At 50.0% G+C, this 17,803-nt stretch overlaps 1 protein-coding gene across 1 annotated transcript in view; it reads left to right on the forward strand.

The window, feature by feature from the left end:
- CDH16 (cadherin 16) overlaps positions 1–17,803 on the forward strand; it is a 208,800-nt gene that overhangs the window by 65,711 nt on the left and 125,286 nt on the right. The window contains exon 9 of the mRNA XM_066583811.1: positions 6,387–6,463. Coding sequence (XP_066439908.1) covers positions 6,387–6,463 — 77 coding nt within the window. The remainder of the gene's footprint in view (positions 1–6,386; positions 6,464–17,803) is intronic.

Here is a 17,803-nt window from a genome sequence, read left to right on the forward strand (position 1 = left end):
GGTCCTTGGAAACTTTGAGGAGTCTACCCAGATGGTGAGCGGCGATGCTGCAATCATTAGCGTCACCATTCCTCTGCTATGCCTCTTGAGAAGTTCCCTGCAAAGCATAAAGGCAGACGCTTTGCGCTCGGAAACAGAGGCGGGGGAAGACAGTATGTCGCTGGATAGTCAGAGCACCCTCCTGTCTATATCTCAGCGCGTTGAGGAGGAGGAGGAGCATGAGGAGGAGGAGGGGGAAGAGACAGCTTGGCCCACTGCTGAGGGTACCCATGCTGCTTGCCTGTCATCCTTTCAGCGTGTATGGCCTGAGGAGGAGGAGGAGGAGGATCCTGAAAGTGATCCTCCTAGTGAGGACAGCCATGTGTTGCGTACAGGTACCCTGGCACACATGGCTGACTTCATGTTAGGATGCCTTTCTCGTGACCCTCGCGTTACACGCATTCTGGTCACTACGGATTACTGGGTGTACACACTGCTCGACCCACGGTATAAGGAGAACCTTTCCACTCTCATACCCAAAGAGGAAAGGGGTTCGAGAGTGATGCTATACCACAGGACCCTGGCGGACAAACTGATGGTAAAATTCCCATCCGACAGCGCTAGTGACCGAAGGTGCAGTTCCGAGGGCCAGGTAGCAGGGGAGGCGCGGAGATCAGGCAGCATGTACAGCGCAGGCAGGGGAACACTCTCTAAGGCCTTTGACAGCTTTCTGGCTCCCCAGCAAGACTGTGTCACCGCTCCCCAGTCAAGGCTGAGTCGGCGGGAGCACTGTAAAAGGATGGTGAGGGAGTACGTAGCCGATCGCACGACCGTCCTCGGTGACGCCTCTGCCCCCTACAACTACTGGGTGTCGAAGCTGGACACGTGGCCTGAACTCGCGCTGTATGCCCTGGAGGTGCTTGCTTGTCCTGCGGCTAGCGTCTTGTCAGAGAGGGTGTTTAGTGTGGCTGGGGGAATCATCACGGATAAGCGTACCCGCCTGTCAACCGACAGTTCCGACAGGCTTACACTCATAAAGATGAACAAAGCCTGGATGTCCCCAGACTTCTCTTCTCCACCAGCGGACAGCAGCGATACATAAACAATACATAGGCTGCACCCGCGGATGGAAGCATTGTTCTCTATCACCATCAAAAACGTGGACCTTTTAGCTTCATCAATCTGTGTATAATATTTATCCTCCTCCTCCTGCTCCTCCTCCTGAAACCTGACGTAATCACGCCGAACAGGCATTTTTTCTTAGGCCCACAAGGCTCAGTCATATAATTTTTGTAAACAATGTTTATACGTTTCAATTCTCATTAAAGCGTTGAAACTTTCACCTCAACCAATTTTTATTTTAACTGGGCTGCCTCCAGGCCTAGTTACAAATTAAGCCACATTAACCAAAGCGATTAATGGGTTTCACCTGCCCTCTTGGTTGGGCATGGGCAATGTTTCTGATGTACATTAGTACTGTTGGTACACCAATTTTTTGGGGCCCTCGCCTACAGTGTAATCCAATTAATTTTTTGCCCACCTGCATTAAAGCTGACGTTACATCAGCTGTGTTGGGCACTGCAATGGGATATATTTATGTACCGCCGGTGGGTTCCAGGGAGCCACCCATGCTGTCGGTCCACACGGAGTTGTAACTGCATGTGTCCACTTCTAAAGAACCCCAGTCTGACTGGGGCATGCAGTGTGGGCCGAAGCCCACCTGCATTAAACATGACATTACCTCAGCTGTGCTGGGCACTGCAATGGGATATATTTATGTACCGCCGGTGGCTTCCTGGCACCCACCCATGCTGTGGGTCCACAGGGACTTCACAATAGGGAGTTGTACCTGCCTGTGTCTATGAATTAAAAACCCCGGTCAGGTTGGGGCATGCAGTGTGGGCCGAAGCCCACCTGCATTTAATCTGACGTTAGCTCTGCTGTCCAGGGCACTGCAATGGGATACATTTATGTACAGCCGGTGGGTTCCAGGGAGCCACCCATGCTGTGGGTGCACACCGAATTCCCATTGCGGAGTTGTACCTGCCTGTGACTATTTATAAAAAACCGCGGTCTGACTGGGGCATGCAGACACCTTGACAGAATGAATAGTGTGTGGCACATAGGTTCCCCATTGCTATGCCCACGTGTGCAGCTCCTGATGGAGGTGGCACAGGATTATATTTCTCATTGCTTCTGTACAGCATTGTGGGCTATCACCCGGCCCCTTTTAAAGAGGGTCGCTGCCTAGCCGTGCCAACCCTCTGCAGTGTGTGCCTGCGGTTCCTCCTTATGGCAGACGCACTTATAAATAGACATGAGGGTGGTGTGGCATGAGGGCAGCTGAAGGCTGCGCAGGGACACTTTGGTGTGCGCTGTGGACACTGGGTCGTGCGGGGGGGTTGGGCAGCATGTAACCCAGGAGAAGTGGCAGCGGAGTGTCATGCAGGCAGTGATTGTGCTTTGTTGGAGGTAGTGTGGTGCTTAGCTAAGGTATGCATTGCTAATGAGGGCTTTTCAGAAGTAAAAGTTGTTGGGGGGAGGCCCCCTCTTGCCGCTATTGTGGCTTAATAGTGGGACCTGGGAACTTGAGATGCAGCCCAACATGTAGCCCCTCGCCTGCCCTATCCGTTGCTGTGTCGTTCCCATCACTTTCTTGAATTGCCCAGATTTTCACAAATGGAAACCTTAGCGAGCATCGGCGAAAAATGCTCGGGTCGCCCATTGACTTCAATGGGGTTCGTTACTCGAAACGAACCCTCGAGCATCGCAATAATTTCGTCCCGAGTAACGAGCACCCGAGCATTTTGGTGCTCGCTCATCTCTACTTACACACTCTGGTCCTCAAGGTATTATTCATTCTTCCAATGTATTGGAGGCCACAAGGGCACTCTATTAAATAAATAACATTAAATTACAGTTTCATTTGATTGGATATATTTCCTCATCAATGGCGATTTCTTTCCCCTCATGTTCAATATTGGAACATTTACAATTCTTTAGGCCGCATTTAAAAACTCCCTTTATTTTGTCTAGACATAGTATTTTTTTTTTTTAGAGGGGTAAATGTTGTAAAACGGGACATGAAGGGACAGCAAATGGCCCTAAATCCTTCTGGGATTGCACTACCTAACGAAGGATCACCTTGCCAAAATTGCCATCCAGTGTACAGGTTGTAAGTGAAAAGGGTCTTAAAAGTAGAGTCATTTTTTCCATTTTCTTTTTTTTTATGGAATCCATTTGACGATCCTCATTTAAAACTTTCCCATGGGATGACTCAATCAATTCAACAGGGTAGCCCTTTGCTCTAAAGCATTTTTTTTATTTTGATTGTTCATTGTAAGCTTGAATCGAGGAACAATTTCTTCTTATCCATTTAATTTGCCCATATGGGATGTTTGTTTTCTAGTAACAACTGGAGCGGTCTAGGTAACTATTGGAATCCACTGGTGTGAAGTATGTCCTGGTTTGTATGGTACCTCCAGGATATACAATTCTAAATCTAAAAACACAATATTCTTTGTATCACAAGTAGCAGTGAATTGCAAAAAAGATTTCCAAATCCGCCAAATCACTGTCCCAAATGAATAGAATATGATCAATAAATCTTCTATAGAAAATTATTCAAGGGTCAATAATTCTTTTTTCAAATGCCTGAATAAAAAAGGTTTGCATGTAGATGGGTGCAAACTTGGTCCCCAAGCAGTTCCTCTAGTTTGTAAATAAAACTGATTACTTAAAACAAAATAATCGTCATGTAGGATAAAATTAATGGAGTCTAAAATAAACAGCCTTTGTTAAGTCATTAAAGGGTCCTGATCAATAAAATGTTTAATGGCTGGAGATCTATAAGATGAGGAATATGTGAGTACGGAGCCTTAACATTAAGTTGTCACCAAATATAGGATTCTGTCGCGTCCACACAGGACATGCTGGCTCTGTAACTCGCAGATCTCACACAAATGCCCACCAACTGTGTCAAAACAATAATAAACCAAAACATGGGAACTCTATCCCTATCTAAATAAACTCAGAGATGGGGACCTGTCTAAACACAGCAATTCACCCTGACAAGAACATACCTGGCCTCATACCTCGGCCATTAGTTAACCCTACACGGGAACGGGGAATAACATAAGAAGCACTATAGAAAAGAAACACAAACTCTACATACTCAGGCCACAGGTAGTAGAACCGACACCAGATATTACAGGCCAACCTGGGTGATTTGAGGCAATTTTCTGCATCTTGAGAAGAAAATAGAATTCAGGGAGCTCTGGGTTACATATACAAATAAAATTCCTTTCCTTTTTGGATAAACAATTATGGGACAAAGCACAATCAAGCAAAATGTGGAGGAATTTAGTAATATCACTTGCAGCATTACAATTCAACCCCAATTCATACAATATCAAAATTGTATGAAATGATCAGGTATGTTTTATGCTATATTTATGCTTAAGGAAGGTTGCGAACCCTGAAACATGTTGCATTTGGTTCAAAAAAATGTATTTGGTTGTCCCACTGTATGGTATTTGGCATTATTTCTATTGGAATTCACCTGTTCAACTGGTTGTTTGTGAATCTCTGGGAATCCTATTAATGGGGTCTATTGTACCATTAGATTTCCCCTCAAGTAAGTGAAAATTTCCCTTACTTATTCTTGTGATCGCTCTCCTATGGACCTTCCTGAGTGTGGTGATATTTTTACTATTTGTTGTTTGTTTCTGGCCCCAGTAGTAATAGGGTCCCCATAGTGAGTGGGTAGTAAAAGAGTCCTCCATAGTCACCCCAGTAATAATAATGACAAGCATAGCAAACCCAGGAGTAATAGTGTGTTCCTCCCATTGAGACCACAGTAGTAATAGTGACCCTCATAGTGGCCGCAGAAGTAATAGTGCTTCCACAGTAGCACTGATTTGTAATAGAGTCCTTCATAGGGACCCCAGTAATAATAGTGACACGCATAATGGCCCCAGGAGTAATAGTGTCCCCCATGGAGCTCCCAGTAGCTGTAGGGTCACCATAGTGCCTGCAGTAGTTATAGGGCCCCATAGTGGCTCCAGTAGTAATAGGGTCCTCCTTAGGGACCCCAGTAATAGTGACCCTCATAGTGGCCCCCAGTAGTAGCAGTGTCCCCCATAGTAGCCTCAGTAGTAATAGTGTCCTGCACATTGGCTCCAGTAGTAATAGTGTCCTCCACATTAGCCCCAGTAGTAATATTGCCCCCCACATTGGCCCCAGTAGTAATACTGCCCCCCACATTGGCCCCAGTAGTAATAGTGTCCCCCATATTGACCCCACTAGTACTAGTGTCCCCCATAGTGGCCACAGTAGTAATAGTGTCCCCTATAGTGGCTGCAGTAATATTAGGGTCCCCCATAGTGGCCCCAGTAGTAAGTGTGCCTTTTGTTCATCGTTCAGTTTCAGCCGGTATAAAAACTAACCCCTTGTTCACTTGTTGGGCAGTTTATACACAAATTGTTCAGTGTTTCACATTTGAATGAGAAATGCTTAACAACAAGTGAGCGAGAGCTGCATGATCCTCAACGATAATAGTGTTGTCTAAACACGCTGCCCGAACATCACCAGCTTGCTTGCTTGGGCAAACAAGACTTGTCACGTGTAAAACAGGTAAAAGTGCCTCCCCTGTATTGACCACAGTAGTAATAGGTGGGCCCCATATTAGTCCCAGTCGCAATAGCAACATCTATTGGCCCCGGGCTGTGCGACATCCCTACAGGCATTCCGCTCAACAAGCCAGCACTATCAGTCTGGTGGCAGCAGCCGCTGCTGAGTCTTGGACCGCTGACCACTCCCATCGGCATTTGTGGTGCGTACAGGACAGTGCATGCAGAAACAGGGGAGGGGGCGATCAGCTGTCACAGAACCGCTGCTGCAGGCTGGGTGAATGCTAGGTGTTAGGATGTTGTACGGCCTGTGAGCTACAGCTAATAAGCGGGCTGAAATTGGCCTGCGGGCCTTGTGTTTCACATGTTTGTCATAGATGATTGTCTACACTGGACACAACTGGAACAAACCCTCAGCTATGAGACGTATTAAGCACAGCAGCACTGTATGTGGGTGGCATAAAAGCACAAGGAGTACAGGATTGCATTGTCCATAGATGCTGAGGCGTAACTATAGTGGGTGCAATCACACCCAGCCAGTACTATGAAAAAAGCTTTATCGTTGGGAAGCCCTGTTACAGATTTTCCACTGTAGCTCAGAAGCTTCAAGTTACACCTCCACATAGGTGTAGTCCCATATGGCAGAAAGAAAAGTCATCACCTGAGTGAGTTCAGGTATTACTTTTATGCTGGAACCCCAAAGCTGCTCGAGCCACACCTGCGACATTATTTTATGTGACTGTATTGCTTCTAACGCTTTATATATTCCCTTCCCAGGATTAAGCAGCAGCTGTACGGTGATAATTGATGTGCAGGATATAAACAACAACCCTCCAGTGTTTGTGAAGAATCAGGTAAGGGAGAATTCCTTCCTAGTGTTTCTACTGATAAAACCCTGTTGAAAATGTGTTTTTCAATGTATTTTGTTAGAAAAATGATAAATGAAGTATTATGAATTTTGTCTCAAGTTGCATTATTATTATTTATGCCTTAAAGATATATACATACATACACACACATACACACACACATACATACACACTCATATGAGAAACAGTTGGAACGCTATACTAAAAATATCTACATCAGACACAAGACCTGTTAATAAGAATGCAGATTTTTCTTAAAGATAAAAGAAAGAAGTTAACATAAAATAAGAAATACTGGATCTTGAAAAGAGGGTTTTCTCTATAGAACATGACTTCTCTTCAGCATGTGTTCTTACTGCAGCTTACATAGTGATTATAAAAAAATCAAACATTCTATGCTCATCGGGAACCATACAAAGTTCAGTCTAGCATGTAAAACATACAGAAAGAATTAGCCGGAAAAGAAACTTACTTTGGAGAAGGGGGAATGTGATAACAGAAGCCCCTCCTAGTGATGGTACACCGTGCGTGAAATATCCATTCAGTGAAAAGAGTCCCACAGGCAATATCCAGGGTTGGAGGTAACGTTATTAATTTTCAATATTCAGTAGTAACAGGTAGCAGCTAGAGATGAGCGAGCACCAAAATGCTCGGGTGTTCATTGCTCGAGTCGAACTTTCCACGATGCTCGAGGGTTCGTTTCGAGTAACGAACCCCATTGAAGTCAATAGGCGACCCGAGCATTTTTGTATATGACCGATGCTCGCTAAGGTTTTCATTTGTGAAAATCTGCAAAACCCAAGAAAGTGCTGGAAACGACACAGAAACGGATAGGGCAGGCGAGGGGCTACATGTTGGGCTGCATCTCAGGTTCCCAGGTCCCACTATTAAGCCACAATAGCGGCAAGAGTCTGCCCCCCCTACCAATTTTTACTTTGGACAAACCCTCATTAGCAAGGCATACCTTAGCTAAGCACCACACTACCTCCAACAAAGCACAATCACTGCCTGCATGACACTCTGCTGCCACTTCTCCTGAGTTACATGCTGCCCAACGCCCCCACATGACCCAGTGTCCACAGCGCACACCAAAGTGTCCCTGCGCAGCCTTCAGCTGCCCTCATGCCACACGCTGGCCTCACAGCCACACCACCCTCATGTCTATTTATAAGTGCATCTGCCATGAGGAGGAACCGCAGGCACACACTGCAGAGGGTTGGCAGGGCCAGGCAGCGACCCTCTTTAAAAGGGGCGGGGCGATAGCCCACCATGCTGTACAGAAGCAATGAGAACTCCAATCCTGTGCCACCTCCATCAGGAGCTGCAAACGTGGGCATAGCAATGGGGAATCCATGTGCCACACAGTATTCATTCTGTCAAGGTGTCGCATAGCTCAATCCACACTGCAAGGGGAAAGCCGTCTGCGCTCTGCCCTCTACCCAAGTCAGTCAGTGCCTTTGTGCCAGACAGGTCAAACACCGCGATGGGAACTAAGTTTGCACCAACAGCATAGGTGGGTCCTAGGAAGCCCAAGACATGAACAAAAAATAGATCTGAGCGGCCAAACATGGCAGACTTGCACCGCGCCCACGACATAGGCCTCGGCCCACAGCTTCAGCAATCCTAGGCAGGAAGCGGACTTTCACTGCACCCAGGACATAGGCCTCTGCACAAACCCTCAGCAATCGCGTGTCTACAGCGGACTCCAATGCTAGCGTAGCTGTGCACGTCTCATTAGCGCTGTATTGCTCCTGTAGTTTGTCCCAATGCAGTGCCCCGGATAGTAGAGCTAACATCAGATTAAATACAGGTGGGCTTCGGCCCACACTGCATGCCCCAGTCAGACTGGGGTTCTTTATAAGTAGACACAGGCAGGTACAACTCCGTGTGGACCGACAACATGGGTGGGTCCCAGGAAGCCACCTGCGTTACATAAATAAATCCCATTGCATTGCCCAGCACAGCTGAGGTTACGTCCGATTAAATGCAGGTGGGCTTCGGCCCACACTGCATACCCCAGTCTGACCGGGGTTTTTAATACATAGACACAGGCAGGTACAAATCCCTAATGTGAAGTCCGTGTGGACCCAAAGCATGGGTGGCTCCCTGGAACCCATCGGCGTTACATAAATAAATCCCATTGCATTGCCCAGCACAGCTGAGGTAACGTCCGATTAAATGCAGGTGGGCTTCGGCCCACAGTGCATGCCCCAGTCAGACTGGTAATATGTACCTTAACAGTAACCGCGTTGGTGGGAATGTGGTGGCAACTGCGGACCTAGTAGCGTTGGTTTTCGGAATGTGGCCAGGATTAAGTGGGCCGTGGCGGGGGGATGGTGGGGGGGCTATCTTGTTGTGTCGGTAAAGGTGAAATTCTTGGACTGCCACCAGACGGAGCAATGCAAAGGTATTTGCCAAGAATGTTTTCATTGTTGGAGGAGGAGGGGGATTTTTTTGAGGCACTACGTGTCCTCTCCACGTGTCCGTGGTTATATGCACCTTAACAGTAACCGCATTGGTGGGAAATGGCCTCGCCACCATCATGTCTTTGGGAAGCCTCCGTTTCCACACCCCAATGACATAGCAGTAGCAGCGGTATAGGCAGAGCCCAGAATTAGTAACATTTCAGCGGTAGCATTAGGGACAGGCCCCAGTAACATATCACTAGCAGCAATATAGGGGGAGCACAGTATTAGTTCCATTTCAGTAGTAGTAGCAGTCAAGACAGGCCCCAGTAACAATTCCGAAGCAGCAGTATAGGGGGAGCACAGTCTTAGTTCCATTTCAGTAGTAGCAGTCAAGACAGGCCACAGTAACATTCCCGTTGCAGCAGTTTAGGGAGATAACAGTCTCTTGCACATTTCAGTAGTTGCAGTATAGACAAGGCCCCAGTTACATTTATGTAGCAAAAGTGAAGGCCAACCCCACACACCTTGCTGTACCATGATTGCAGGCGAAGCCCATAAAAATTACTAGGATTACACTGTAGGCGAGGGCCCAAAAAAATTGGTGTACCAACAGTACTAATGTACCTCAGAAAAATTGCCCATGCCCAACCAAGAGGGCAGGTGAAACCCATTAATCGCTTTGGTTACTGTGGCATAATTTGTAACTAGGCCTGGAGGCAGCCCAGTTAAAATAAAAAAAGGTTCAGGTGCAAGTTTCAACGCTTTAATGAGAATTGAAACGTATAAACATTGTTTACAAAAGTCATATGACTGAGCCTTGTGGGCCTAAGAAAAATTGCCCGTTCGGCGTGATTACATGAGGGTTCAGGAGCAGGAGCAGGAGGAGGAGGATGAATAGAATACACAGATTGATGAAGCTAAAAGGTCCCCGTTTTTGATGGTGATAGAGAATAGAGATGAGCGAACACCAAAATGTTCGGGTGTTCGTTATTCGGAACGAACTTCCCGTGATGCTCGAGGGTTCGTTTCGAACAACGAACCCCATTGAAGTCAATGGGCGACCAGAACATTTTTGTATTTCGCCGATGCTCGCTAAGGTTTTCATGTGTGAAAATCTGGGCAATTCAGGAAAGTGATGGGAATGACACAGCAACGGATAGGGCAGGCGAGGGGCTACGTGTTGGGCTGCATCTCAAGTTCACAGGTCCCACTATTAAGCCACAATACCGGCAAGAGTGGGCCCCCCCCCCTCCCAACAACTTTTACTTCTGAAAAGCCCTCATTAGCATGGCATACCTTTGCTAAGCACCACACTACCTCCAACAAAGCACAATCACTGCCTGCATGACACTCCACTGACACTTCTCCTGGGTTACATGCTGCCCAACCGCCCCCCCTCCCCCCCCACAGCGCACACCAAAGTGTCCCTGCGCAGCCTTCAGCTGCCCTCATGCCACACCACGCTCATGTCTCTTTAGAATTGCGTCTGCCATGACGAGGGACCGCAGGCACACACTGCAGAGGTTGGCACGGCTAGGCAGCGACCCTCTTTAAAAGTGGCGGAGCGATAGCCCACAATGCTGTACAGAAGCAATGAGAAATAGAATCCTGTGCCACCGCCATCAGGAGCTGCACACGTGGGCATAGCAATGGGGAACCTATGTGCCACACACTATTCATTCTGTCAAGGTGTCTGCATGCCCCAGTCAGACCGGGCTTTTTAATTCATAGACACAGGCAGGTACAACTCCCTATTGTGAAGTCCCTGTCGACCCACAGCATGGGTGGCTCCCTGGAACCCACCGGCGGTACACAGAAATATCCCATTGCATTGCCCAACACAGCTGAGGTAGTAATGTCGTGCCTAATGCAGGTGGGCTTCGGCCCACACTGCATGCCCCAGTCTGACTGGGGTTCTTTATAAGTGTACAGATGTAGTAAAAACTCCGTGTGCACCTACAGCATGGGTGGGTGCCAGGAAGCCACCGGCGGTACATAGAAATATCCCATTGCATTGCCCAACACAGCTGAGGTAGTAATGTTGTGCTTAACCCTTTCCAATCCAATTTGTATATGGTTTTCCTAGGGGGCTTACTCTTTTTCTGCTGTTATACAACGGCGCTATATGCTGGCTAAAGCCAGTACTGCATGAGCTGACACGTAGGATAGGCTCCGACAGCAGAGAGGCTGGCAATATACAGTAAGAGAACCCCGACGGACGTCTACCAACAACGGAGCTGTACAGCCTTAAACCCTAATGTCTTCACAGGTCACACAGTGGACTGGAAAGGGTTAATGCAGGTGGGCTTCGGCCCACACTGCATGCCCCAGTCAGACTGGGGTTCTTTACAAGTGGACACATGTAGGTTAAACTCCCTGTGGACCCACTGCCTGGGTGGGTGCCAGGAAGCCACCGGCGGTACATAGAAATATCCCATTGCATTGCCCAACACAGCTGAGGTAGTAATGTCGTGCGTAATACAGGTGGGCTTCGGCCCACACTGCATGCCCCAGTCAGACGGGTTCTTTAGAAGTGTACAGATGTATTAAAAACTCAGTGTGCACCTACAGCATGGGTGGCTCCCTGGAACCCACCGGCGGTACACAAAAATATCCCATTGCATTGCCCAACACAGCTGAGGTAGTAATGTCGTGCTTAATGCAGGTGGGCTTCGGCCCACACTGCATGCCCCAGTCAGACTGGGGTTCTTTACAAGTGGACACATGTAGGTTAAACTCCCTGTGGACCCACTGCCTGGGTGGGTGCCAGGAAGCCACCGGCGGTACATAGAAATATCCCATTGCATTGCCCAACACAGCTGAGGTAGTAATGTCGTGCGTAATACAGGTGGGCTTCGGCCCACACTGCATGCCCCAGTCAGACGGGTTCTTTAGAAGTGTACAGATGTATTAAAAACTCAGTGTTCACCTACAGCATGGGTGGCTCCCTGGAACCCACCGGCGGTACATAAAAATATCCCATTGCATTGCCCAACACAGCTGATGTAACGTCAGCTGTAATGCAGGTGGGCTAAAAATTAATTTGATTACACTGTAGGCGAGGGCCCACAAAAATTGCTGTATCAACAGTACTAATGTACATCCCAAAAATTGGCCATGGCCAGCCAAGAGGGCAGGTGAAACCCATTAATCGCTTTGGTTAATGTGGCTTAAGTGGTAACTAGGCCTGGAGGCAGCCCAGTGTAACGAAAAATTGGTTCAAGTTAAAGTTCCAATGCTTTTAAGCGCATTGAAACTTATAAAAATTGTTCTGAAAAATTATTTGAGTGAGCCTTGTGGCCCTAAGAAAAATTGCCCGTTCAGCGTGATTACGTGAGGTTTCAGGAGGAGGAGCAGGAGGAGGAGGAGGAGGAATATTAGACACAGATTGATGAAGCAGAAATGTCCCCGTTTTGGATGGTGAGAGAGAACGTAGCTTCCATCCGCGGGTGCAGCCTACGTATTGCTTACGTATCGCTGCTGTCCGCTGGTGGAGAAGAGAAGTCTGGGGAAATCCAGCCTTTGTTCATCTTGATGAGTGTTAGCCTGTCGGCACTGTCGGTTGACAAGCGGCTACGCTTATCTGTGATGATTCCCCCAGCCGCACTAAACACCCTCTCCGACAACACGCTAGCCGCAGGACAAGCAAGCACCTCCAGGGCATACAGCGCTAGTTCAGGCCACATGTCCAGCTTCGACACCCAGTAGTTGTAGGGGGCAGAGGCGTCACCAAGGATGGTCGTGCGATCCGCTACGTACTCCCTCACCATCCTTTTACAGTGCTCCCGCCGACTCAGCCGTGACTGGGGAGCGGTGACACAGTCTTGGTGGGGAGCCATAAAGCTGGCCAGGCCCTTAAAGACTGTTGCACTGCCTGGGATGTACATGCTGCTCGATCTACGCACATCCCCTGCTACCTTGCCCTCGGTACTGCGCCTTCTGCCACTAGCGCTGTCGGCTGGGAATTTTACCATCAGCTTGTCCGCAAGGGTCCTGTGGTATAGCAACACTCTCGAACCCCTTTCCTCTTCGGGAATCAGAGTGGGCAGGTTCTCCTTATACCGTGGATCGAGCAGTGTGTACACCCAGTAATCCGTAGTGGCCAGAATGCGTGCAACGCGAGGGTCACGAGAAAGGCATCCTAACATGAAGTCAGCCATGTGTGCCAGGGTACCTGTACGCAACACATGGCTGTCTTCACTAGGAAGATCACTTTCAGGATCCTCCTCCTCCTCCTCAGGCCATACACGCTGAAAGGATGACAGGCAATCAGCCGGTGTACCGTCAGCAGCGGCCCAAGCTGTCTCTTCCCCCTCCTCCTCATCCTCCTCATGCTCCTCCTCCTCCTCCTGTACGCGCTGAGAAATAGACAGGAGGGTGCCCTGACTATCCAGCGGCATACTGTCTTCCCCCGCCCCCGTTTCCGAGCGCAAAGCAGCTGCCTTTATGGTTTGCAGGGAATTTCTCAAGATGCATAGCAGAGGAATGGTGACGCTAATGATTGTAGCATCGCCGCTCACCACCTGGGTAGACTCCTCAAAATTACCAAGGACATGGCAGATGTCTGCCAACCAGGCCCACTCTTCTGAAAGGAATTGAGGAGGCTGACTCCCACTGCGCCGCCCATGTTGGAGTTGGTATTCGACTATAGCTCTACGTTGTTCATAGAGCCTGGCCAACATGTGGAGCGTAGAGTTCCACCGTGTGGGCACGTCGCACAGCAGTCGGTGCACTGGCAGCTTAAAGTGATGTTGCAGGGTGCGCAGGGTGGCAGCGTCCGTGTGGGACTTGCGGAAATGTGCGCAGAGCCGGCGCGCCTTTACGAGCAGGTCTGACAAGCGTGGGTAGCTTTTCAGAAAGCGCTGAACCACCAAATTAAAGACGTGGGCCAGGCATGGCACGTGCGTGAGGCTGCCAAGCTGCAGAGCCGCCACCAGGTTACGCCCGTTGTCACACACGACCATGCCCAGTTGGAGGCTCAGCGGCGCAAGCCAGCGGTCGGTCTGCTCTGTCAGACCCTGCAGCAGTTCGTGGGCCGTGTGCCTCTTCTCTCCTAAGCTGAGTAGTTTCAGCACGGCCTGCTGACGCTTGCCCACCGCTGTGCTGCCACACCGCGCGACACCGACTGCTGGCGACATGCTGCTGCTAACACATCTTGATTGCGAGACAGAGGAGGAGGAGGAGGAGGAGGGTGCTTTAGTGGAGGAAGCATACACCTCCGCAGATACCAGCACCGAGCTGGGGCCCGCAATTCTGGGGGTGGGTAGGACGTGAGCGGTCCCAGGCTCTGACTCTGTCCCAGCCTCCACTAAATTCACCCAATGTGCCGTCAGGGAGATGTAGTGGCCCTGCCCGCCTGTGCTTGTCCACGTGTCCGTAGTTAAGTGGACCGTGGCAGTAACCGCGTTGGTGAGGGCGCGCACAATGTTGCGGGAGACGTGGTCGTGCAGGGCTGGGACGGCACATCGGGAAAAGTAGTGGCGACTGGGAACTGAGTAGCGCGGGGCCGCCGCCTCCATGATACTTTTGAAGGACTCAGTTTCCACAACCCTATACGGCAGCATCTCAAGGCTGATGAATTTTGCTATGCGGACGGTTAACGTTTGAGCGTGCGGGTGCGTGGCGGCGTACTTGCGCTTGCGCTCGAATACTTGCGCAAGCGACGGCTGAACGGTGCGCTGAACTACACTGCTGGATGGGGCCGAGGACAGCGGAGATGAGGGTGTGGGTGCAGGCCATGAGGCGGTAGTGCCTGTGTCCTGAGAGGGGGGTTGCATCTCAGTGGCAGGTTGGGGCACAGGGGGAGAGGCAGGGGTGCAAACCGGAGGCGGTGAACGGCCTTCGTCCCACCTTGTGGGGTGCTTGGCCATCATATGTCTGCGCATGGTGGTTGTGGTGAGGCTGTTGGTGTTGGCTCCCCGGCTGAGCTTTGCGCAACAAAGGTTGCACACCACTGTTCGTCGGTCGTCAGGCGTCTCTGTGAAAAACTGCCAGACCTTAGAGCACCTCGGCCTCTGCAGGGTGGCATGGCGCGAGGGGGCGCTTTGGGAAACACTTGGTGGATTATTCGGTCTGGCCCTGCCTCTACCCCTGGCCCTGGCCACCGCACTGCCTCTTGCAACCTGCCCTGCTGATGCCCTTGACTCCCCCTCTGAAGACCTGTCCTCCTGAGTAAGCGTTGCACACCAGGTGGGGTCAGTCACCTCATCGTCCTGCTGCTCTTCCTCCGAATCCTCTGTGCGCTGCTCCCTTGGACTTACTGCCCTTACTACTACCTCACTGCAAGACAACTGTGTCTGATCGTCATCGTCCTCCTCACCCACAGAAAGTTGTTGAGACAGTTGGCGGAAGTCCCCAGCCTCTTCCCTCGGACCCCGGGAACTTTCGAATGGTTGGGCATCAGTGACGATAAACTCCTCTGGTGGGAGAGGAACCGCTGCTGCCCAATCTAAGCAGGGGCCCGAGAACAGTTCCTGGGAGTGTTCCCGCTCCTGAGCAGGTGTCATTGTAGTGGAGTGAGGAGGCTGGGAGGAAGGAGAAGCAGCAGACAGAGGATTCGGATTTGCAGCAGTGGACGGCGCAGAACTGCGTGTTGACGATAGGTTGCTCGAAGCACTTTCTGCCATCCAGGACAGGACCTGCTCACACTGCTCATTTTCTAATAACCGTCTCCCGCGTGGACCCATTAATTGGGCGATGAATGTGGGGACGCCAGAAACGTGCCTCTCTCCTAATCGCGCAGCAGTCGGCTGCGACACACCGGGATCAGGAGCTCGGGCTGTGCCCACACCCTGACTTGGCCCTCCGCGTCCTCGGCCGCGTCCACGTCCTCTAGGCCTACCCCTACCCCTCAGCATGCTGTATTACCAGTGATTTGATTTCACAGGCAGGAAATAAATTGGCGCAAGACTGCAGGCCAAATATAATTTTTTCCCTTTTTGGAAAACGAAAGGCCCCACTGCCTCTAGTGAATGAATAATCTAAGTTTAATAACTGTGCTGTGTCCCTGCTAATGTGTCACAGAACGTGAGGGTAGCAGAGTTATTATAACTCTGGCAGAGCAGGTATTTTTTTTCCCAATTAAGGAAAGCAAATGGCGAAGCCAGCAGTAAAGCGTAGCTGGGTGCGTATGATTTAGCAATGTTTTTCACGCAGCTCACACGTGTCCACCGCCCGTAAGGACGGACAGAGGCTGGACAAATAGATTTGTTTTCACTTGTTTTTCCACCAAAAGGCAGCACTGCGTATATTCAATGAACATGAGAAGTTTAATAACTGTGCTGTGTCCCTGCTAATGTGTCACAGAACGTGAGGGTAGCAGAGTTATTATAACTCTGGCAGAGCAGGTATTTTTTTTCCCAATTAAGGAAAGCAAATGGCGAAGCCAGCAGTAAAGCGTAGCTGGGTGCGTATGATTTAGCAATGTTTTTCACGCAGCTCACACGTCTCCACCGCCCGTAAGGACGGACAGAGGCTGGACAAATAGATTTGTTTTCACTTGTTTTTCCACCAAAAGGCAGCACTGCGTATATTCTATGAATAATAACTGTGTTGTGGCCCTGCCTATACAATTCTTTCCCTGCAGTATCAATGGAGGGTGGAATGCTCTGCAGAGGCGATTTTGAGAAGGCCAAAAAAAATGCAGCACAGCTAACAGCAGCCTGGACAGTACTGCACACGGATAAATATGGCCCTAGAAAGGACCGTTGAGGTTCTTGAAGGCTACACTCACTCCTAACACTCTCCCTGCCTATGCAGCACTTCTGTCCCTAATGCCAGGTGCAACGGTCTGCAGAGGCGATTTTGAGAAAAAAAAAATGCCACTGCTAACAGCAGCCAACACACAGCTATCAGTGGCCCTAATAAGGACCTTTGGGGGGTCTTGAAGCCTACACTAACTACCAATTCTTTCCCTACAGCAGCTCCGGTATAAACAGCACTGTCCCTCATCTAACTCACCAGGCATCTGAGGCGAGCCGCGGGAGGGGCCGACTTTTATATTAGGCGAACACCTGATCTCGCCAGCCACTCACAGCAGGGGGGTGGTATAGGGCTTAAACGTTGCAGGGGGAAGTTGTAATGCCTTCCCTGTCTTTCAATTGGCCAGAAAAGCGCGCTAACGTCTCAGGGAAGGAAGTGAAAGTAACCAGAACACCGCATGGTGTTCGTTACGAATAACGAACATCCCGAACACCCTAATATTCGCACGAATATCAAGCTCGGACGAACGCGTTCGCTCATCTCTAATAGAGAACGATGCTTCCATCCGCGGGTGCAGCCTACGTATTGCTTAGGTACCGCTGCTGTCCGCTGGTGGAGAAGAGAAGTCTGGGGAAATCCAGGCTTTGTTCATCTTGATGAGTGTTAGCCTGTCGGCACTGTCGGTTGACAGGCGTGTACGCTTATCCGTGATGATTCCCCCAGCCGCACTAAACACCCTCTCTGACAAGACACTAGCCGCAGGACAAGCAAGCACCTCCAGGGCATACAGCGCGAGTTCAGGCCACGTGTCCAGCTTCGACACACAGTAGTTGTAGGGAGCAAAGGCGTCACCGAGGACGGTCGTGCGATCGGCTACGTACTCCCTCACCATCCTTTTACAGTGCTCCCGCCGACTCAGCCTTGACTGGGGAGCGGTGACACAGTTTTGCTGGGGAGCCATAAAGCTGTCAAAGGCCTTGGAGAGTGTTCCCCTGCCTGCGCTGTACATGCTGCCTGATCTCCGCGCCTCCCCTGCTACCTGGCCCTCGGAACTGCGCCTTCGGCCACTAGCGCTGTCGGATGGGAATTTTACCATCAGTTTGTCCGCCAGGGTCCTGTGGTATAGCATCACTCTCGAACCCCTTTCCTCTTTGGGTATGAGAGTGGAAAGGTTCTCCTTATACCGTGGGTCGAGCAGTGTGTACACCCAGTAATC

This window comes from Eleutherodactylus coqui, chromosome 11 (genome assembly GCF_035609145.1).
Source record: "Eleutherodactylus coqui strain aEleCoq1 chromosome 11, aEleCoq1.hap1, whole genome shotgun sequence".
Taxonomy (NCBI): Eukaryota; Metazoa; Chordata; class Amphibia; order Anura; family Eleutherodactylidae; genus Eleutherodactylus; species Eleutherodactylus coqui.